Source organism: Muntiacus reevesi, chromosome 12 (genome assembly GCF_963930625.1).
Source record: "Muntiacus reevesi chromosome 12, mMunRee1.1, whole genome shotgun sequence".
NCBI classification, from domain to species: Eukaryota; Metazoa; Chordata; class Mammalia; order Artiodactyla; family Cervidae; genus Muntiacus; species Muntiacus reevesi.
The window spans coordinates 68247595-68272441 of record NC_089260.1 but is presented as its reverse complement, the minus strand read 5'-3'; the positions used below and the strand labels follow the sequence as shown (position 1 = coordinate 68272441).

The 24847-nt window shown below is 41.3% G+C and overlaps 1 protein-coding gene across 1 annotated transcript in view; it reads left to right on the top strand.

Moving 5' to 3' along the window:
* Positions 1-24847, top strand: part of ADCY8 (adenylate cyclase 8) — a 225457-nt gene that overhangs the window by 34025 nt on the left and 166585 nt on the right. The window contains exon 2 of the mRNA XM_065902994.1: positions 13794-13943. Coding sequence (XP_065759066.1) covers positions 13794-13943 — 150 coding nt within the window. The remainder of the gene's footprint in view (positions 1-13793; positions 13944-24847) is intronic.

Sequence of the window (24847 nt, the reverse complement as noted above, 5' to 3'; positions counted from 1 at the left end):
CAGGCAGATTTTTTACCACTGTGCCACTTGGGAATCCCCGGGATTGGATTGAGGGAAATATAAAGCGTGATGAGACACAGAGAATGCTGTCTCCACCCCCAGAGATCAGATGGAATAAGGAGAGGGGTGGTATCATCAGAACCTGGTGAGAGCTATCTTGTTAGTTACAAAGGAACACAGTCTTTGCCCAGACTGCTGCAGAGTGAGGGCTTGCCCCAGTCTCTCTCTCTCTTCCTGTCTTCCTAGCTCCTTCCTGAACAGGCCATGGAAGAACCCAAATGGAAACTGAAGACAGAGACACCTGATACCACCCAGAGATATCAGCACAGAGAGGGGCACAGAAGGGCAGCTCTTTAGGGGCAAAAAGCTGATCTAGATAACCCCAAGGGATCCTATATGACTACAAGCCAGGGAGCACATACGAGAGAAGAAAGAGAAATAGAGAAGCAAATCCTAATGGTTCCTCCTTAGTCTCTGCCCACTGCCTTTTTCTGGAGGCAGCCTATGTGAAAACTTCTATACTAGTGGCTGCAATTTTAGGGTGTTTATTGTGTAAAAAAAGTTGACTTAAAACTCAACATTCAGAAAACTAAGATCTTTTCATGGCAAATAGATGGGGAAACAATGGAAACAGTGATAGACTTTATTTTGGGGAGCTCCAAAATCACTGTAGATGGTAACTATAACCATGAAATTAAGACGCTTGCTCCTTGGAAGAAAAGCCATGACCAACCTAGACAGCATGTTAAAAAGCAGAGACACTACTATGCCAACAGAGGTTCGTCTAGTCAAAGCTATGGTTTTTCCAGTAGTCATGTCTGGATGTGAGAGTTGGACTATAAAGAAAGCTAAGCACCGAAGAATTGATGCTTTTGAAGTGTGGTGTTGGAGAAGACTCTTGAGAGTCCCTTGGACTGTAAGGAGATCCAACCAGTCCATCCTAAAGGAAATCAGTCCTAAATATTCATTGGAAGGACTGATGCTGAAGCCGAAACTCCAATAGTTTGGCCACATGATGTGAAGAACTGACTCATTTGAAAAGACCCTGATGCTGGGAAAGATTGAAGGCAGGAGGAGAAGGGGATGCAGAGGATGAGATGGTTGAATGGCATCACCAACTCAATGCACATGAGTTTGAGTAAGCTCCTGGAGTTGGTGATGGACAGAGAAGCCTGACGTGCTACAGTCCATGGAGTTGCAAAAAGTCGGACATGACTGAGCGACTGAATTGAACTGAACTGTGTAAATGCTAATTTACACACTGACTGTGTAAATGCTAAGTCGTTCTTTATGTATAGCAGCTGCCTCCCCCCCACCTTTTTAAAAAATTTTTTGGCCACACACTCTACAGTGGTAGCATGGAGTCTTAACCACTGGACCACCTGGGAAGTCAGACAGTTGCCTCCTTTAATCTTTGTAACTATTCACAAAGAATCATCACCTATGATGATTCTGCTATGACTGCTAAGCTATAATAACTTTGAGAGCGACTTTTGTGTTTTATTTTATCTTTGCAATAACCTTAGGTCATAGGGATTCCTTTATTCTTTTGCATGTGAAGAAATAGTAAGTTCACTGGATTATAAGCTTCAGGCAGAAGAGACTTATTTTCTATACCCAGCGCCCAGGATAGTGCCTAGAAAATGTATAATAGGTCATCAATAGTCATTTATATTAAAAACCAAAATAGAGGCTCTCAGAGGTAGAGTGTTGGGGTTCAATTCTGACTCCCAAACTCTAAAATCCTAAACCATAGAAGCTTCCTGGATAATTGAAGGGGGAAAACTGAGAACAGACACTTTCTTTCTTCCCTTGGGTATCCATGAAAATTTGCTTCACGAACTTCCCTGGCAGTTCAGTGTTAGGACTCCACGCTTCCACTGTAGGAGGCATTGGTTCCATCCCTCGTTGGGGAACAAAGAGCCTGAAAACCACACAGCACATGCCAGAAAAAAAAGAAAAAAGGTCTTGAGAATGTTTAACTGAGGCATCCGCTAAGGAAAGGTAGGAAGGTGAACAGCTCACATCCCTTTAGTCTGTCCACCACCAAGCTCATTCATTCATTCAACAAACATATCCCAAAGGCCTTCAGTGTTAACAGACTGTATATTTCATGGGGGCAGGGCCTGTCTTTCTTTGGTCCACCTTCATGTGGTCATAGTGTGCTGCCTCGCCTGTTGGAGGCTCTCAGTAAATATTTGTTGCCTCTAAGAATGAATGAGGAGCAGGCTTCCCTGGCGGCTCAAACAGTGAATAATCTGCCTGCAACGCTGGAGACCCGGGTTTGATCCCTGGGTCGGGAAGATCCCCTGGAGAAGGGCATGGCTACCCATTCCAATATTCTTGCCTGGAGAATCCCATGGACAGAGGAGCCTGGTGGGCTACAGTCCAGGGGATCACAAAGAGTCAGACATGACTGAGAGGCTAACACACACACACATGTACACACAGGTTAAGTGTAAGTACTACGCAAGGCCCTGGGGATGTAGAGTTGACAACGGATGAGACTGATCACCACCATATAAGAGTGATGATAGATGGCTATATGAGATACAGTCCCACAGAGCAGAAAACAAAAAGGAGAGTTGCTTCTCCATGGGGTGAGGACCAGGCTGAATCTTGAGCTCTGTGAGTTGAATAGATCATGGATCCCCAACCTTTGGGATCTAATGCTTGATAATCCTAGATGGAGCTGATGTAGTAATAATAGAAATAAAGTGCACAATAAATGTAATGTGTTTGAATCATCCTCAAACCAACTCCCCACCAACCGTGAGAAAATTGTCTTCCGCAAAACCAACCCCTGGGCCAAAAATTTTGGGGACCACTGAAGTAGATGGCAAGGAAACTGTGCAGAAAGCATGCTAGGAAAACTTCTTCTGGTTTTCCCAGGACCATCCAGGTTTTAAATCAAAGTTCTGTGTTCCAGGAAAACCAAGACCAACTGATCATGCTAGTACCACTTACTAGCTCTGTGGCCTTGGGTAATTACTTAGCCTCTCTGAGCCTTATTTTTCATTTCCATGAAATGGAGCTAATAAGACCAAGTCTGTTAGTTGCTCAGTTATGTACAACTCTTTCCAGTCCCATGGAGTGTAGCCCACCAGGCTCCTCTATCGATAGAATCCTCCAGAAAAGAATACTGGCGTGGGTTGCCATTCCCTTCTCCAGGGGATCTTCCCAAGAGAGGGATAGGAACTGGGTCTTCTGCATTGCACGCAGATTCTTTGCATTCTGAGCCCCAGGGAAGCTCCTTTGGGTGACTATAAAATAGCATCCATAAAGGCCAAAGCTCAGTGTCTGGCACACAATTGGAGTGTATAAAGGGAAGCTCTCTTCTTGTTCCCTCCCTTGCAAAGAAGCAGGAGTTGCTAAGCATAGTTACCTGAACCTGGAAAACACTGTTCAAACAGTTACTGGCCACTTGGTTTGTCCCTTTCTCTGAATACTGTGGAATAGACATTATAAATGGGCTGTTATCTTAAGCTGCTTTGCATGAGCATGCTGCTGCTGCTGCTAATTCGCATCAGTCATGCCCGGCTCTGTGTGACCCCAGAGACAGCAGCCCACCAGGCTCCCCCGTCCCTGGGATTCTCCAGGCAAGAGAACTGGAGTGGGTTGCCATTAATAGTTTATTTTAAATTTTGAGCTACTGCTTGCTATACTTCTGATATTTTTTTAAAAATTTAACTTTATCATCTTACCTTATCTATTTTTGAAGGGTTTAATCATTTATTTTTCCTCACCTCCAGTCCTTCCTATTTTTAGCCTTTAACATTTTTACTTCTTCCTTAATGTCAAAGTTTTGTTTAATCTATTTTTTTTAAAAAAATCTTATACTCCTCTTATTTTTTTTATTCTGTTTTTCAAAATTCTCTCTTCCTGTTCTCATCTGAAAAGACTGCCTTTTCCCCTCATTACTTGGTCATTTCTCACTGAACTCAGAGGTTTTTAATGTACTTTTTTCATCATTTAATTCATCATGATATCATATGCCCTCTGAATTCAGCATGCCAGCATCACTTTTTTCCTTTAGATATACTCTTAAGTTTACTACTTTAGTGCTCTGTTATTTTTTTAAACTTCATCATGTACTATCTATAATTTCTTCTCCTAATCCAGTATGTACTATTATAAAGGACAAGCAGGAAGTATGGTCTCAGGCTGACAGCTGTAAGAACCCACAACCCTGGTAGAGGATGCTGGCAGTGGTACTTTTATGCCTCCAGTTGGCTCAGCTGAGCCCATGGAGCATCCTAATCACCCCCATTCCAGTCTTCTCTGAGTTCTTAACTCAGAGAGGGTGAAAACTCTTCCTCCTACTGTATTGTTGGACATCTTTCTCAAACACAAAACTTCCCAGGTTGCTTACCTGCTCAGACCATCCATGAGTCATTCTTGTGATATAACATACAACAAAAGCAATAATAATAATAATAATAACCATGACCATGACCTCAGTCAACACACAGTGAGCAATGATTGTCTTATAAGCCTTTTGCTGATTGCTTTCATCACTTATACAACATCATCTTTAGGAGGGCATTCCTCTGTTACAGGTGAGGGCGGTATTAAGTAACTGGGCCCAGTTTACATAACAAATAAGTGGCATTAGTGGAAACTCTGATGGCTCAGATAGTAAAGAATCTGCCTGCAACGCAGGAGGTCCGAGTTCGATCCCTGGGTCAGGAAGATCCCCTGGAGAAGGGAATGGCAATCCACTCCAGTATTCTTGCCTGAAGAATTCCATGGACCGAGGAGCCTGGTGGTCTAAAGCCTGGGTTTGCAAGGAGTCAGACATGACTGAGCAACCTTCACTTTTACTCACTCATTGGGAACCCAGATCCTCAACCACTGGGCTAAACTGCTAAGTGCTACAGAGCAAAGCAAACCAAACCATTTAATATCCACCCCCTTAGTGAGAGGAATGACTTGCCTGGGTCACCCAGGGGGTGAAAGGTAGAGATGGGATTGAATGACTCCATAATTCCCCCTACTACCTTCTATACATTGTAAACAATGAGCAAAAACATTATTTGTAAATTAGCGTAAATACAAGAGATGTTAATACTTCATGGTCCTCTGGGTTATTTCTGAACCTGAAGGGAGAAAATCTTTTTCTCCTGTGTTCAGAACACCCCTGAAGCTTGAGTAAGAAATACAATGTAGGACTGGTTAACTCAAGAAATGTTGTGCTCAAACCCATTCATATAAACTCAAAGAGACAACATCCTCAAAGTCAAACTAAAGAGAGCTAGGGACATTCGGGATTATACCTTTGACCTTTTCATTTTGGGCATCATAGCATACTGCATCCTTACAGAATGATTTTCAGTGCTTGATTTAGGAGGTAGCTTCTTTCTCAAGAAAACAGGAAGCGAAACCAGCTAGAATAGTAATTTGTAATGCATCATTTATTCAGAGATAAAAAGATATATATATTGCACTGTACACTAGAATTTGGGGGGAAATAACCTCATGTTTATATATACAACATTTATTGGATCTCTGTTACCTGTTATGCATATTCATATATATATATAATATAAATATTTATTGTTCGTTGTTCAGTGGCTAAGTCATGTCCGACTCTTTACAACTTCATGGACTCTAGCACGCCAGGCTTCCCTATCCTTCACCATCCCTTAGACATAAATATATATAGCTATACATGCATGTACTTCTATGTGGTGAAGTGTTATTCCCATTGTTCAGATGAGAAAGTTCAAAAGGCAAAAAGTGGTCGTATGCCTGTGGTCGTGTGCCTAGTAGATGGGGGCGACAGGAAGTGCAAACCCAGGTCTCTGGTTGCAGAAGCTACAGCCCCGAGCAGCTGTGAAGGCCCTTGTGTGTGGCTGCCCCACTCACTTTGTCGGGACCCCCAGAACTGGATCTTCGTTGCTTGTACGCAGGCTTTCTCTAGCTGAGCAGGGATTATTCCCTAGTTTTGGTGTGGTGGCTTCTCTTGTTGCACAACATGGGCTGCAGATCCAAGGGCTTCAGGAGTTGCAGCACGCAGGCTCAGCAGTTGTGGCCCACGGGATTAGTTGCCCCCTAGCGGTGTGTGGAATCTTCCCTGACCAGGGATCGAACCTGTGTCCCCTGCATTGGCAAATGGATTCTTATCCACTGTGCCACCAGGGAATTTCTCCTTACTAAATTAAAAATGCAAAACTGTCCACAGGGACCAATCCCATAGTCACTTTCCCAGAGTTAGTCTTTCCATACACACAGTAGCGCTTGGAAGGATGTTTTTGGAGACCCAGAAATGAATGGAAGGGAAGTCTTTCTCCTGTTCTTATAATAGAGTGCGCCTTTTCTAGCCTTCAACAGCTTGGACTGCAGACTGTGGCGATGTTCCCTGTACAAAGCGAACTGCAGAGAAAATGAAATGCACATCCCTTTGACCTAACTTTGAATGCAGAAGAGTGGGGGGATCCCCAGGGAGCCAGTCCTCTCTCCCACCTCCAGTCTGGCCGGTTGGCAATGAACAGCACAGATCTTGCTGCCATGATAAAAGCACAAACCCTGTGTCAAGTGGGACAGCTGACTCTGCGAGCCTTTCCAGCTCTCAGCTGCCTGGCCTCGAAGAGCGGTGCCCACGCTGTGGACACCCGAGGGAGGAAGGGGGCAGCCTGGCCCACACAGAGAAGCTTCCGTCTCCAGGGCTTGGAGGCAGAGACGATGGGGAAGGTGAGGAGGGACTCATCCTATCTGGATGAACTTGTCGAGGGCTTCCTGCTCACAGTGATAACATCCCTCTTCCCAGGGATCACAAAACTGCACCTAAGAGGTGGGTCATTGAAATTCACTCATGTGACTCTGTCAAGTTAATTAGATTCGACAAGTGTTTGTTGAGTATTACAATGCCAGCCCCTGTGCTAAGAGATGAGATACAATGAAATGGTCTCTGCCCTGTAGGAGTCCAGAATTTAGTGATGTTAGTAAACGCAAGTTCATGTGCCCGATGCACAGTGAAGCCAAATAATACCAAAACACCAGAGGTCGGAGCAGAGAAAGGCTTATTGCTGGGCTATGCAAGGAGATGGATGACTTGCGCCCCAGACCAACACAAACTCCCGGAAATGGTCTCAGCAAAGCATTTTTAAAGGCAAAGTGAGGGAAGGGTGAGGTTGATTGTGGCAAACTTCTTGATGCAGAAACACTTTGTCCACATAGTTCAGGTTACAATGCTACTGTAAATCTTCAGCTAAACAAATGTTCCTCTCTGTTTACTTTTTATCCCTTGTGTGAGTGGAAAAGCATCATACTTTTTAAAGTCAAAGCCTTGAGAATAGGCTATCCTGTGTACTTTAAATTATAGGCAACATTCCTAACTTTCAGTGAAGCAATAGAATATAAAGGTTAAAGTAAAAGAAACAGATCTATATGGAGTCAACTTTGTTCTTCCCTGTTACAGTATGATTGATGGACCTATATATAGGAGGTCAAAAGGCAGTGTTATTTATGATCTTCAGACTGTTTTCATGAAGCAGTGATTCCCTGTGGCAACCCATGGACCCACTGCAGAAAGTGATTTTGGGAGATTCCTAAAAATGCAGATTCCCAGGCCTCATCCCTGTATATGTTTATTCAGTAGGTCTGAGTAGGACCAAGGGGATCTGCATCTTTTTAAGCCCCTAGATGATTTGCAAGTGTGGTGAGAATGAGTAATTTCCTGGAGGTCACTCTCATCTCCTCTCTTCTTTTCATCATCTACACAAAATTTATCGGTGAATCTTGTCTCCAGCTTTGACATGCATTCAGGGCCTGGCCCGACCTCACCAGCTGCACAATTGCCGCCCTGGTCCAAGCCCACGATCTCTCTTCAGTGGGCCTTTCTAAGAGCCTTGTAACTTTTCTCCATGACTCCATCCTGGCCCCTCACAGCAGCCAGTGCATGACCCTTAAAACATGGAAGGTGGGTCATGTCTCCCAGGACTGAGGACTCTCCAGTGCCTTCCTGTCTCACAGAGAGAAAAGCCAACATTCTTTTAATTTTTTGGCCACGCTGTTCAACATGTGGGATCTTAGTTCCCTGACCAGGGATCAAACTTGAGTCCCCTGCAGTGGAAGTGCAGAATGTTAGCCACTGGACCCCCAGGGAAGTCCCTAAAGTCAGTATTCTTATCATGTGCAAGACCATGCACAGTCTGACGCTTTGTTACCTTTCAGGGCTCCTCTCCTAAAAGCGCCTCCATCCTCCTGCCCCCCTCTCTGTCCAGCCATGGCGGACTTCACAGTGGGTTTGAGCGGGCTTCTTGCTTCTCTCCTTGCTTTCTGTTTCCTTCTCCTGAACTGCTCTTCCCAAACATCCCATGACTCTCTTCATTTTTTTAGATCTTGCTCAAATATCTCTTATCAGAGGGTTTTCTCTGAACTCCGTTTAAATGAGCAGTCCCAACCTTACTCCATCACTGTCTATCCTCCTTATGCTGCTATATTTTTCTCCTTAGCATTTATCTCACACACAGCATCACCATGTGTTAAATGATGTGCTTGACGTGTTCAGTCATGTCTGACTCTTTGTAACCCCACAGACTGTAGCCCACCAGGCTGCTCTGTCCATGGGATTCTCCAAACGAGAATACTGGAATGGGCTGCCATTTCCTCCTCCAGGGGATCTTCCTGACCCAGGATCAAAACCATGTCACCTACGTCTCCTGCATTGCAGGCGGATTCTTTACCACTGAGCCAACAGGGAAGCCCCTATGTGTTAACTCTTCCTTGGTTTATTTGCTTATTACCTGTTTCCTACCGCTAGAATGAGAGCTCAGCTTTGTCTGCTTTGCACACTGCCGGCTTATAAAACTGTACCTGACACATAGAACTTGCTCCATAAAAAATTGTGAATAGATAAATTATTTAGTAGTGAAGGGTTAGGAATATTTCTCAATGGCAGTTTATAGATATGCAAGGGTAGAAAAATAAAGCATTGATCAACAGATGTTTCTTAAGCATCTCTCATTCAGTATGTCAGCTCTGGGGCAGAGGTGGCTTACAAGTGCAGCTTACGGGGCTCTAGAGAGAGCTGTAGGTTGGAGGGATTGTATAAGATAACCAACCTGAGACATCATAGCAGAATATACCCCACCGTTTCATGGAAACACAGATCCACAGCTTCTACAATGGAATAGCACCTACATAAAATTTGCTTTAAAAAATAATCCAACATTTTAAGTATTGTTAGATACTTATTTGATACTAAAATGCAACAGTAAAGATATTTGGGAAGTCAGCTACTGATCAAGGATCAAGTCCATATACAAGTTGTTTGGGGACTCTTTTCTCCTCCAGCATCTCCACCTTTGCTTCCTCTCAGCTTTTGTTCCCCTGGTTCCTGAGTCTTGAACACTCAGTTCTGCTTCTGAAGCTGTCAGACACCTCCTTTGAAATTTGCAGATGCCCTTAGGAAGAAAGAAGCCCCAAATGCTAGGCTTACCTTTTTGGGTGTAATTCTTCTCAATCTTGATACTTCATGTTTTCGTTTTTTTCCTGTTTTTACTGCCTTGTTTTTCATCACAAGTGCGTTTGTCTGCATAACCTATTCCTCCTATTTTAACATACACACACGCTTATACACATGCAGGGACATATACGTGCAAGTATATATATATATATTTTTTTCTCTTGTACTGGGCATTAGGATCACATTGAATTTATAGGTTAGTGGAGTAATACAGTTTTAAATATTATATCTTAATGTACCTTACATGTTTGCTCATGTCATTAAATGTTTTAATGCGACTTTATATTCCCTCATATATGCATGCCTTAGCCACTCAGCCGTTTCCCCTAGTCCTGAAATACGCAATTTCCATTTATTTTTTTGTTTTCATTAATAAATGAGCATCCCTTAACAGAAACTTCTGATTCTATATATGATTGTTTTTTTAAGATAGATGACTAGAAGTTGGGTCACTGAGTGGAAAGAAATGAATAAACTTTACCACTCACACCAGCAATATGTCAGAATAATTCCATTTTTTATGAAAAACCTATTTATGTTTGAGACTTAGCTCATGCTTTTCTGCTTAGATTAAAGCAATATTCTGTTTTATTTTCCTTTTTGGGTAGTCTCTTTTTCACATTTAAATCTTTATTTTGTTGGCATTTATTTTGACATATGTTATGAGGTGGCTATCATCCATTTTTTTAATAGATGAAAAATTATCCTGTTACCGACAATTGTTTTTCCAATGAATCATTGAGCTATAATGTACTGTATATAAACTCATTATGTTTTATATTTTATGTCACTAATTTTTCAGTTGAGGTTTTTTTTACTAATGTCAGAGTTTTAATTATTGTTGCCTAATGGTATATATTGTCTTCTGGCTGTGCAATGACCCTCTGTAATCTCTTTCGTAAAAATGTCTCCAGTAGTCTGACTCATATATTCTTTCAGATACACTTTTAAGTCATCTTCCAAGTTCCAAATGAAAATTCCACTTGGGATTTTGATTGTAAATAATTTAAAGCCATAAAGCAATTTGAGTAGTTTATTTACATAGTTAATAGCTAGCGTCCCTTTATCAGAAATGCTTCCCCCTCCTTTATCTCTTGAAAGTCATGTACTTTAGGTTTTTTCCAGTTCCCACATATTTTTTAATTTTGTCAAAGATTTTTTTGGGGGGTGTTTTACATTATTATTGATATTTTAAGATCATTAGTCCATCATGTCTTGTAAGTAATGATGAGTGGTACAGAGGAGAGCTATTCATACATTCATTTACTCATTCAGCAAATATCCCACACATATTAGGTGCCAGCTAACAGGCACTGTGCTTAAGGACTTATCAGCCACTATGCTAGGTACTGGCTATCAGTACACAGTAAAACAAACATTATCCTATAACGTCAGAAGTAATAATCCAATGTGATAAAATAGGTACCAGACAACCAAGCTTGCAGATAAATACAGATTGTGATAAGTGCACAGCTTGCAGGGATAAAGAGTGGTAAGGCAATCCTACCTTTTAAAGATGCTTAATTAAATTTATTTTTATTTATATATTCTTTGGCTGCATCACACAGCATGCAGGATTTTCGTTTCCTGACCAGGGACCAAATCTGTGTCCCCTGCAATGGAAGTGCAATTCTTAACCACTGGACTGCCAGGGAAGTCTCTAGAAACATTTTTGATTCATACAATAGTAGTTAAATTTATCAACACCACTGAGTGGTATTTAAGTATTTTAATACATCCTAAAATATCCATTCTACTGTTGGTGGACATTCAGATTATTTCCACTTTGAAGCCCTTGTAGAAAACGCTGTTCTGAACATTCTTGGGCGTGTTCCCTGGGCCGTTTGTGTAAAGATGGCTCTGGCTATGAAGGGGAGAGATTCAGTTCTAGTGATGTGCAAATTCAAGATGAGTGTGCAAAGTCCAAGTAGCAATGTCAGTTCACGCTGCCAATAGCATCCTTACCAACTTGATGATGACCCACTATTTTTTTTTTTCCTTTTTTGTGCCAGCCTGGTAGATGTAGAATGGGTGTGGATTTTTAGCTTATAGTTCCTGGATTGTTACACTTATTTTCATGTTGGTATTCTCTTGTCTTTGAAATACCCCACTTCTCTTTTTCCTTTATGTCCTATAAGATTGCTTTTATTTTTATAGATTTATACAAGTTCTTCATGTGAGCTTAAATTAATTTTTACTGGTTATAAGTGTTGCAAATATCTCTACTTTTGGGTTTTCCATTTAATTAAAACTGTCTTTCAATGAATATAAATGCTTAATTTTAATTTTGTCAAATGTATCAATCTATTTTTATGGTTTGTATTCTTTGCATTTAATTTTAAAAATTTATCAAAATAGTAAAATATTTGTGCCTTTCATATTTAAGACGTTAATCCACTTGCAATGTATTCCTATATATTGGATTAGGCAGGAATTTACTTTTACTTTATTTTCCAAGTGAATAACAAATTGTTCTAATACCCTTTGTTGAAAAGGCCTTATTTTCTCCTTGCTACTACAATGCATTATTATAAGTTTGTGTGTTTATGTTTCTGGGCTCTCCATTCACATCCACTGGTCAATTTCTGTATCCCCCTGTAAATACCAGGATGTCTTAATTATTACAGTGTTATAACAGTTCTGTTACCTGATACTGCAAGTCTCCCATGCTGTTTCCTTTAGGAATATTTTATGCATTCTTTTTTAAAATTTTATTTATTTATGGCATTTCAAATCTCAGTTCAATTCTTTTACCATTAACTCAACTCGATCATTTGCTGTTTGCCCTGTGCATATGTGGGTCAAAAAAGAGTTTATATAGGAATTTAATGTTCTTCCTCATTGGTTCTCTTCTTTGTTGGCTTTTCCCATCACTTTCCAGCAACTGCGGTTGTTCTGAACCTTACTATTTTTTATTCATTGATTTTTAATTGTAGCATAATGGCTTTATAATATTGTGTTGGTTTCTGCCATCCTTCAGCATGAATCGGCCATAGGTACTGAACCTTATTCTTTTGCTTCTTCAGACCAACTGGGTTTCCCATTCCTATTTTTCACCCTCAAACTATACCTTATGTTATCTGCCCTCAAGCTAAAGCCATAAAAATCAAGAAAGCCATACTCTGCTGGTTTTTTTCTTCCATGTATTGACTCCTTTCCAGAATCTCCTGCTTTTCTTCCCGGGCAAATGTGCTTCCTAGGTGGCTCAAATGGTAAAGAGTCTGCCTGTAATGCAGGAAACTCGGGTTCAATCCTTGGGTCTGGAAATTTCCCTGGAGAAGGAAATGTCAACCCACTCCAGTATTCCAGCCTGGAGAATTCCATGGACAGAGCAACCTGGAGGACTATAGCCCATGGAGTGAGTCCCAAAGAGTCAGGCACAACTGAGCAACTAACACTTTCAATTTCAAATGTGAAGATACTAAGTTTAACTTAAGAGTTAAAGAGACTTTGGCACCTGGGAGATGGGTAATGGCAATGGAAATAGAGAGCAGTAGACAAATGTGATATTTTCTCTTGAGTTAGGAACATCAGGACTTGGATGGTCCCCCAAGAAAGCTTGGGTACCAAAGTCAACCTGGGTACTATAGTACCATTCAACTAACATGTTTCCTGTTTCTTATTAATCTTTCTCGTCTTTTCACCTATTTCCCCAATCCTTTTAAAAATTAAAAATTTCAGCTAGTGAAGGGATAAGTGAGATAGAGTGAGGAAGGAAGCTTTGCTTGAGGTTTCAAATTTGAGTTCAAATCTGGATTTAGGGAGGGGGAAGCTTTAGTCTGGATGGGGTGGTTGAAGAAGGCCTATAGGAATAAGTTGACCTGAGAACTGAATGAGGGGCATGGTTCTATTCAACTGCTACTAAACATTTGGATTGTTACCTTAAGATTTACCTTGGAAATTTTTTTTAATACATATTTATGTATTTTTGGCTGTCCTGGGTCTTCGTTGCTGCGTGGGTTTTCTAATAGCCGCTGCAAGCCGGGGCTGCTCTTCATTGCAGTGTGGAGGTCTCTCGTTGCGGCGACTTCTCTGGGTGCAGAGCACAGGCTCTAGGCACACAGGCTTCAGTAGTTGCGGCTCCCCGGCTCTAGGGCACAGGTTCAATAGTTGTGGCCCACAGGCTTCGTTGCCCTGAGGCATGTGGGATATTCCCGACCCAGGGGTCAAACCCATGTCTCCTGCGTTGGCAGGTGGATTATTTACCACTGAGCCACCAGGGAAGCCCTACCTTGGAAGTTTTTGTTTATTTACTTATTCTCTTTGCCTGGAGGCAGCTCTTCTTTTAACCCTGTGACCAGGCTATGTTGTAATTCTGTTCTAGGTTGTGGCCCAGGCAGTGTTATTCATGTGTATGAACACAGCTGGAATCTTCATCAGTTACCTGTCCGACCGGGCCCAGCGCCAAGCCTTCCTGGAGACAAGGAGGTGTGTGGAGGCCAGGCTGCGCCTGGAGACGGAAAACCAAAGACAGGTACCAACCGAAAAGACCTTGTGCTTGGTGATCACGTAGCCAGTCTCTGAATTCCATAGAGATTTTGTCTCCCCAAACACATCCTGCCTTGCAAGTGCTGCCTCAGAGTCTGTGTCATGGGATTACAGAGGCTGAAATAGTTATGTTAGACTCTCAGGTCAAAATGAATTGGTCCTAGTTTCCACACTCAATTGTTCCCCATAAGAAATAAAATGAGTCTAAATATAAAGTGATTTCCTGACACATTTCACTGATATCTGTGTTTATGGAAAAGGCTATGGTTTCATATTCTCATCTTTAATTCTTCTTTTCTCAAACTATAAATTGTTATTTCAAATAAAATTTTCACTACATAGCAATTCAAATTATAGGAAGCTCAGGGAAAAATCTTGTACATGTGTAGTTCCTAATAACTCATCCTGATTTTCAGAAGAGATCATTGAATATAATAAATTTTATGGAACATGATACCAGTTCCAAGATAGGGGATGCAATAGGAAAAGGAGTTTGGTTCAAAGTGGAGACAATGAGTTTTAGCTGGAAGAAGTTAAAATAAAGGAATTCCTTGGACATCTTGTTTAGGTGGGTGTTATAAGGATTTAAAAAATAGTTTTGACCTCAAATGATATGTTTCTCAAAGATAAAATTAGCTTTTAAAAAATAAAGATTTTCTCCTATTTAAATTTTTCATATATAAAAATTAATGCATATCTCTGCCTCTGAAAGTAATGTTCAAATAGAAATAACAGGAATATGTTAAAGTTGGTTATAGAATGAACATATTTTATGCTCAAACTGTTTATATACTCTTGGGACTCCTAGGCTCAATAGATATATTAGTTCTACCATACAAGGCTTTGTTTTTTAAAACCACATCTGTGGATACATGCTTGTTATTTTAAGCTTTGTGCAATAATGGTTTGGGAAATTATAAAGAAAATAGCTTCAAAAATGGAACATTTTTATCTTAATCTCATCAAATCATCAGTAAAACATGGATCTTTGAAGTGAGCAAAGCCAGGTCTGTTTGATAATGGATGAGGCTGACAGATAAGGTGCAGTCTGACAAAATGCAACTCCCAGTGCTATATGTTATTGCCAGGGGCACAGAAAAATTATTGAATTTCCAGCTCCTACATGGATTTCATAGGATTTAGAATTTGGACAATTTTAAGTTGATGTCTAAAACAACTATGGAACCTCATAACAGATTTATTGTAGTTGCCCTGAGCATCACTGTAAAATAATTTATAAAAATTGCTTTAAGAAAGAAATCACTTTGTGCAATAAACACGATATCTCCCAGGTTATATACACGTATACATTATGTTGCCCTGTAAAACAGAGCAGTTGCTAGACTGGCACATCACTCTTTCCATGGGATCTATGCCAGTTCAGACAGTGCTGCAGATTAATAATTTATCAACTGTTCTTGATGCACTATCACAGCCAGAACTGCAATTGTGGATAAGTTGTCTGGGAAACTCAGTCTTTTATTTAATGTTTATGAAATATTGGAGACACCAGAGATGATTGCTTTATCATACTCATAAGACTTTTCTTCTTTTCCCATTCTTCAAGTTCATTGTCTTGGAGTCGCTGTGATATAACAATCTGACATGATGCACAGACCTTCCTCCATCCTCTCTAATCTTTATTTTTGCTTAAATTGATAATAGGAGGAAGAAAATAATACCCAAAGGTGAGAACAAGTGACAAATCAAATGCAGTGAAAAGTTCACTGGAATACTGGGGTGGGTAGCCATTCCCTTCTCTAGGGGATCTTCCTGATCCAGGGATAAAACTCAGGTCTCCTGCATTGCAGGCAGATTCTTTACCATCTAAGGGACCAAGAGAGTCCTGTAGAATTCATACCTTGGCCATATCACTTCCTAGTTGGCCACCTTAACCACTTAACTCTTGGTCTTAGGTTCCTCCTCCTTATTTGGTCCAATATCTTTTCTTCAGCATTGTGTTTGCTTCCAATAAGAGGACACATATGAAACAATAGAAAACTGTAAGTCAGCTTCATTATTATATAGAAGAAGGTCTTTTGGTGGAAGGTTCTTTGTTCTGAGGATTAAGTAAAATTTGCTCTGAGTTTGTTATAGTCCTGTGTATGCAATTCTGATGAAGTATTTCTGGTATATTGACCATCCTCTTCCCCCTCCCCACCTCCCACCCTCCACTCCACCCCCCTCCACCCCTCACCGCACTCCATCCCCCACCCTCAGCATGGTGGTGTCTAAGCTAACTGGCTCTGAATCATTCAGTGCTAAAGTTTCTTTCCACTGATATTGATCTCTCACTCAGGTTTCCTTTATCCCTGAGAACTTCCTCAATGATGGATGGGCAGAGGAGGCAAGGCTTTCAAATGAGATGGCCCAGAATTTGAAATGTTTGCTTACCTTCTTCCTATCTTGGTGAACTTGAAAGAGCTCTGAGCCTTGAGACTCAGAGTCCTGAAAATCAGGCTTTTTCCTTGGATAACCTGAGGTTGCAGCCATTGTTCTTAAGGTCAAGAGCAAGCAGGCAGGAGAAACCAGCAAAATGCTAAAACTCTTTCTCAAGGTCTCTTCTAAACTAGGTTTTTAAAAAAGTTCCTTGATGTTGGTTCTCATCTTTATAGCACCCCTGTTCCTTTCCATAGTTGCTGGCACAATAGCAGGAAGAAACTACTGAATGAGCCCAAATGTTGACATTCTTATTTTAGATGATTGACTTCAAGAAGTTGAGCTCATATTGGCTCTGTTTTCTGGGTGACAGGACTTATGTTTTTTTTTTTTTTTTTTAACAATTTTTGTCATCAGTTGTAACAAATACAGGGCATACTAAGCACCGCTTACCTGTCTGGTCTCTTGGGCCCCAGCTTTTCTTTCTCTAAGCTGTTCTCCATCCCTGAAGCCCAGTCTAGTTCAGGACCAGCACACTATAGGGGTCAAAAGCACAGTTGTCAATGTCTGAAAGATCTGGATTCCAATCCTACTCCCTGTGTTTCCTGATTGTGGGAAATCAGACAAACTCTCCTCCTCTAAAGACCTTGATTTTTGTGGGTGTAAGATGGTCATTCCATGTAAGATGAAAATTCCATGGATGGATGAGTCTGGTAGGCTACAGTCCATGGGATTGCAAAGAGTTGGGCATGACTGAGCAACTTCACTGGTTCAAGATGGTCATAATGATTCTACCTTTCTCCAGGGTTGTGGTGAGATGAAGGAGGAACAGTTCTCAGTCCAAGGCAGAGGATGCACTCAAGGCCTATTACAGAGAATGCTGTAATGATAATGACATTGATGTCACCCTTCTCTGCAGGAAAACCCTTTAGTGGTAGCATTCCCCCCAAGATGAAACCCAGACCCCCATGTGTGGGCCCTCAGTTCCTCCAAGATCTAACCCTTTTCCTCTCTCCTTGGATTCTTCTCCACCTCCTCGCCTCACACCTGAAGCCAAATGGCCATCAGCTCCCTGAACAGTTGTTTCCCTACTCTACACCATTTGGTTCTTTCAGCCCGGGAAGCCCACCTTCCTTTCGCTAATTTCAGTGTAACATCTCTACCCTGAATATTCTGTTTCAGCATCACTCCTTCCATGAAGTTTGCTTTCACCTCCCTAGGTTGAGGTGAAACGCTCCCCTTATGCCTCCAACATGTCTTAAAGTCAACTCTCTCATAGAATCTCTCACATTCTGTAACATTTACGAGTCTCCATTTCTTTCTTTCCATGGCCAGTAAGAACTGACTAAAGAATCATTAAATTAAAGAATCATTCATCTGATTCTCTGGTAGTTATCCAGCATGATGGCTGGGATATAGGATCTTCTGATTCACGTTTATCTCATTGAGTTATACTGAACTCTCAGTTCCGCTCCTGGCTTCACTTCTACCTACCCGAGAGTCACGCTGTCATAATTCTGCTATATACAAGTAAAGGGACAGTGCTCATTGTGACTCCCATTCAAAACTTGGTAGGAAGAGGTTGTGGTTGTTGTTCAGTCACTAAGTCTTGTCCAACTCTTTGAGACTCAATAGGCATGAATTTGAGCAAACTCCTGGAGATAGTGGAGGACACAGAACATCAGTCTCCTCTGTCCTCCACTATCTCGTGGAACTTGCTCAAATTCATGCCTATTGAGTTGGTGATTCTATCCAACCATCTCATCCTGGGCCGCTCCCGTCTCCTCCTGCCATCAGTCTTTCCCAGCATCACGGTCTTTTCCAATGAGTCGGCTTTTCGCATCAGGTGGTCAAGTAGGAGGAGGACTCTTTTCCAATTCAGAAGATACTGGCGCAGGCTGAGATTGTTTCTTATTCAGACCTGATGCAGAATTTTCCATCTGGAAGCTACATTTTAGGAAATCTCTCTTTGGGGAGTCAGATTCTAATTATTATAATTTTTGTAATCCCCCCCTCTCTTCCCAAATGATCCAAATGGCCCATGTTTATTTTAAATATTAAAATGAATTAATTGTTTTTCTTTCAGCTTTGAGAGTTGCCAGAACCTACTTATGATGATATGGCATTTTGAGGTGTCTCAGAAGCTCTGAGGGCCCTGGAATAAAGTAGTCTGATGCTGCCATATGTTGCAACAGCAGGGAGGTTATTATAAAATGCAGCAGATGTTTTAGCTGTATTAAAACAATTCTGTTTAACTGAAACATCTTTGTTAGATAATATTGGTATAAGCGAATGGTTTGGATGATAGATTGGGTGAGAAATTTGGGTTTCTTATTGAGTTTTGAGTTGGTTATTTGGGTGCATGTTGGTGCCCACTGGGATATAGGAGAGTATTTTTGAAACTGTAGAGAACTGCTAACTAGGTAAGGCAGAGCCTTGACATTCTCCCATTCATTCAAGGAAGACTCAAAATGGACCTGGAATCTCAGAACATGTGTTTATTTGTTGTTTTCTCCAGTTAGATGACTCTTATTATGCTCCAGAAAAACCCTTTATGCTCTTCTCCAGCTCTTACATTAAGACCACCCATGTGCAATCCTGGGCTTCACAGGTGGTGCTAGTGTTAAAGAACCCGCCTGCAGGAGACATAAGAGATGCAGGTTCAGTCCCTGAGTCAGGAAGATCTCCTGGAGGAGGACATGGAAACCCACTCCAGTATTCTTGCCTGGAGAATACCATGAGCATGAATTTCCTCATCTCTCAATTAGAAATGATAATGCCTACTCTAACCCACAGGGTGTTTTCCCAGAGACAAATAACATAATGCCTGAAAAAGCGTTATTTCAACTGTAAAGAACTCTACAAATGTTAGGGCTATTTTTGTGAAAGTCTCACCAACGCCTCAAACCAATGCTGAGATGTCTTCCCTTTAGAAAGAATCCTTTACTGTTTGCAGTCATGAACTACTTCCTCCTTGGCACTTAGATATTTTTATTTAACATGAGTTCTTGCCACTCTGCTCAGTATTGGGGTCAGCACCGTGATCACCTCTGTCAGTAAGATTTTGCACAGTGAGCAGAAGCGCAAAATGTTCATGAACTTTGACCCTCCTGTAACAGCTAACTTCACTCACGGGTCTTGTGTTTACCCCCTTGCACCTCTGGCAACCACCTGGCTGCCTAGTTCTTTACCACCTTTATAGCACATTGTTTGGATCTTCTGGCACAGCAAAAAGAGGAAAAGCTTTGAAGAAGGACAAACCTGGATTTGATTGCTAATTTCAACTCCAGTACTCTTGCCTGGAAAATCTCATGGACCAGGGAGCCTGGTAGGCTACAGTCCATGGGGTCGCAAAGAGTCAGACACCACTGAGTGACTTCACTTTCAGTTTCCAACTCTATGCCTGGGTGACCTTGAGGGCACCACTTAAACTCTCCAAATGTTGGATCCTTTATCTGTCAAAAATGATAATCCCTGTTATCTCAAGGTTGCTGTGAAGAAATCAAGTAATAGAGATGGCAGTTGGGCATCATAGTTGGTCCTTGAACCTATAGGACCACCTGGACCTATTTTGAGCAGAGCACACTCCGATCGTAGTACCTACAGTGTTTCTTCTTGTTTGTGTTCTTCTATCTGTCATCCCTGTGTGGGTACAGATTTTAAATACTTCCCCTGATTCAAAGAGAGGCCATAATCCTGCACTAATTTGCATACAATTAACATTTCCAGAGGCAGTTCACAAAGAAGAAATCCCTCACCGTCCTTGCCCTCAACACCTCTGATCTAGCCAGGAGAGGCTGAAGAGCAGACCAACAGCCCTGTGGGGCCCTTTTATCTCATAAATCTGTTGGGGGAATTTTGGCTAAAGGAAATTGGAATTGGAGACTTCACACAACCTAATTGTACTATGCTGGAAGGAAGGTAGGATTTTTTAGCCTGGTTATAGTTAAAGGCACTTTTCAAAAATAGTAGTAGACTAGATGAAGGGAAAAGAAAAAAAAAAAAAATATATATATATATATATATATTTTAGAAAAATAAAGATCCATGCCTAAAATAATTTATTTCATCTGGATGTGAGTATATGTCCACTGACAGGAATTCTATACCCTCTATTTTATACAAACTGCACTCAAAATATATTAATAATAAAAGAGAGCAAATAATTTAAAAATATTTTTAGAGCAATCTTGAGGACAGAACCATTCTCAAATTTTCTTTATTTCCAGCTTTTTGCAAATTTCATACCCACACCTAATTCAAAAGCATTTTTAAGAAGGGCACTGAGGAATTCTGAAGCATTCAACTTTTAACAGAAACAAAAGCTTGCTTTCTTTTTATACTCATATTCTGTTGTTTGTGCTATATTTAATTACAGTTTTAGCAATTGCAGATACAGCTTACATAAACAAATTTGGAAAAGCATGCTACTGCCTCTAGGTAAAGATACATCATAACTGATGAGGCAGACATGGGAGGTGGACTAGACAAGACCTCCTTATTTGGAAGGAGGGCCTTTGCAAATGTGATCAAAGATGAATTTACACTGCATTAGAATGGGCCTTCCTGGGTAGCTCAGCTGGTAAAGAATCCACCTGCAATGCAGGAGACCCTGGTTGGGAAGTTCCCCTGGAGATGGGGTAGGCTACCCTCTCCAGTGTTCTTGGCCTTCCCTAGTGGCTTAGATGGTAAAGAATCTGCCTGCAATGCAGGAGACCTGGGTTCAGTCCCTGGGTTGGGAAGATCCCCTGGAGGAGGGCATGGCAACCCACTCCAGCATTCTTGTCTGGAGAATCCCCATGGACAGAGGAGCCTGGCGGGCTACAGTCCATGGGGTAGCAAAGATTCAGACACAGCTGAGCACAGGACAAGATGAGCCTTAATTCCATGTGACTGGTGTTCTTATAATAAGAGAGAACACACAGAAATACAGACAGAGAGAAGAAACATATGGGGAAGATGCCACATGAGAAGACAAAGGCAGAGATTAGAGTAATCCATCTATTAGCTACGGAACAGCAAGGGCTGCTGGCAACCACCAGAAGCTGAAAGAATGGACACCTTCCCACTAAGAGATCCCAGAAGGAAACAGCTTCCCTACACCTTGATTGCAGACTCCTGACCTGCAGAACTATTGAGAGAAGAAATGTCTGCTGTTTTAAGTCATCTGGTTTCATGCTGATTTTTTTCTGCACTCCTCAGAACTGAAGTTCCCACTGCCTTTAGAATGATATCTAATTTATTTCTTACCTCTCCATCTAACACATTACCAGGATAGACTTGGCAATAACTAGCCCATATATCCCTGGAGAAGGAAATGGTAACCCACTCCATTCTTGCCTGGAAAATCCCATGGACAGAGAAGCCTTGCAAGCTACAGTCCATGGGGTCACAGAGTCGGACACCACTGAGCACACACAGGCAGCCCATATATAGCATCTATTATATGCTAATCGTTATACTATACACTTTACATATACTACTTTATTATAATCCTCAGAGCAACTCTATGAGGTGGGTGGTATTTTAGCTTCCATTTTATATATGAGGAAACCAATAAACAAAAAGATTATATATAATAGCCAGGCTTCCCAGGTTGTTCAGTGTTAAAGAATCCGAGTGCCGCAGAAGACGCAGGTTCAGTCCCCGGGTTGGGAAGATCCCCTGGAGAAGGGAATGACAAGTCACTCGAGTATTCTTGCTTAGAGAATCCATGGAGAATCTATGGAACAAATCCAGGGGTTTGTTCCCCGTAGGGCTGCAAAGAGTTGAGCATGACTGAGTGACTGCAAATGCACACACACACACACACACACACTATCTAATAAGTTGCAGAGCTGGTATTGCAACCTAGACAGTCTTACTCCAGAGCACATACACCAACTATTATGCCATGCGTTTAGTGAAATCTCCTGGACATGCCACCTCTATGCACAATCATTGTGTCACCCAGACATCATGCTAAACACTCACTACCTACCAATGAAGTAGGTACTAAAATGATCTCCAGTAGACAGAGGTTTGGAGAAGTTCATAGTGTTCATAAGTGGTTGACCTGGGATTTGAACCCCAGTCTGCCTAGACACAAATCCTATGCACATGACCAGATGCTATACCACCAGAAAACTATAGAGGACAGTAGCAGTGTGGTGACTCTTCCAGAGGAAGCCCCTGGAACAACCTAAAGGTATCATTCCCATGCTTAAAACCCTTCACTCGCTTTCCATCATGGTCAGGAAAAAGTCTGTATTCATCAACCTGTCTTATCCAACACTTCCATGTTCCTTGTCTCTCTCCTGCACCCAACCATTCAACTTTAATACACTTTTGTGCAACAGTGATGCTAAGAGCTAATATATTCAATCCTCCCCATCTCAGCCCAGCATGAGTCCAGGTCCTGCCCTCACTCTCTTGCCTTCTCTTTCTCACTGGAGATTCTCCAACTAATTTTGGCCTTGGCAGTAAGGAGAATGCATTGCCTCATGTTACTGAATATCTAGGTATGTGCACCAGTGTCTCACCAAGACTATAGTGTAATCAATGGGAATAAAGAGAGAGACTTGGGGGAATCCAATGAATTAAGTAGGGAAGAGAAATAGTGATTCTGCTCAGTGTCTAGTGGAGTGTCTAGTGGAGGTAGACACTGCCTATATAACACTGTCTAAAGCAGGTAGACAATGTCTAAAAGTGTCTGGTGGAGGGCAACTAGTGGAGTTTCCAATGAAACCTCAGTGAGAGCTCCTGCTGCCCATGATGGACTCCAGGAGTACAAGAGTAATGTAGGGTTTGGGGGCAGTTCCCTTTGCTTTCCTCACATGGGGTTTTTCTGCTCTCCCTTCTCCTCTTAACTGTTCCAAAAGCCCCAACTCCATACCAATCTGCCCACTGAGTGCAAGAAACCAATAACAACTGCAAAAAGATTATTTTACAAGGTGTACACTCCTCCCAAACCAGCATTAGGCTTCAGGCACAGCTTGATCCAGGGGCTATTTGGTACACTTGACTGATTTCCTTTCACTGTTTAGGACTTCAGTTATCAAAATCCATCAAAATTCCACTTGCATTTTGATCACTTTTTTTTCAGAACCCTCTTCAGAATTTTCATAATGGTAACAAATGTATTAACAATAGTAATCACATTAGTACATTATGAAATGTAGACCAAGCCCTGAGTTAGGTGCCAGAAATGAAAGTAAAATCTTTAGATACAATTTTTCAGAATACACTGGAATTTGGTAAGTTTGGCACCTTGCATCTTGTCTTATATGACATGTCTTACATCTTGATACTGGATTACAAGAATCTTGATCCAGGAAAACTCATATTCCATTACCCCCCACCCTAATATATTACTTGGTATTAGACATTCAGAAGGTAACATTTATCAAATGAATAAAATCATGATTGAATTAAGGAGCATTTCCCATGAGGTCCCTTCCCCAGACAGGAGCACATTGTTGAAAAATATCAAAGAATAATTTCCCTTCCCCTCTAGTCAGTTGGGAGCTAGATTCTGCAGAGGTTTTCACATCCCACAGGGGTTGTTCCTGTCGAAGTCTACACTCCATGAACTATTCTTTCTTCATCCCCGTTGTCCAGAAGAGTTTGTGGTTTAGCTCAGAAGCTGGAGCCTCATCCTTTGTCTGTTAATCACAGGGATGTAAATACTTCATCTTTACACCTCCTGATTCTCCAACAGCTCAAAGCATTTCATTTTTCGCATCTGCTGTCCTGATATTGCAGGTGACAGGTGGTGCCCTGTGCTGACTTTTATCATAATGTCATTAATATTTTATGGCAGTCATTTTTGGTCTCTGTGTCATCTAGACTGCATGCATGGAGAAGGCAGAAGTGAAGCTTATCCACTGCTCTGCACGAGCGCAATGCCTGCCACTAACTCATTCCTTAGTGCATGTTTGCTAAATAACAGCTTGTCAGATGCATGAATGGGTAGTGGATGATACTCCACAATAGATCATACAAAGTGTGAAAAAGATTGTGACTTGAGAGACAGCCCCAGGTGATCCATTGCACTCATGAAAAGAGTAAACCCAGTTACATCCACATGCCCAGGTTCACATCCAGGCACTGCCATTTACTAGCTCTGTGACCTTGGGACAACTATGTAACATTTCTGTGCCTCAGTTTTCACATCTGTGTAATAGCAGGAAGAAATATTTCTACTTTGTGAGTCATGAGGATCAGATGAAACAATTCATATACAGAGCTTGACAGTTCATAATGCCCAGTAAAATCTATTGTTCATAGTAAGGTTGTTGATATAATTGCTACTCTTTCTTAAGCATGTGCTTTATTCATTGAACTAATCCATTCCACAGAAAATAAAGTCCCCAGTCTACTAGAGACTGAATTCATTTTAAATAAATATAGGGAGAAACTGATTGAGATGTTTGGAGTGTGAGAAGTTAAGAAAACTAAAGACAATTGAATTACACCTTATGTTGTAGGGGGTGCCTGCCAACATTTCTCTGCTGAAATAATAAAAGAAAG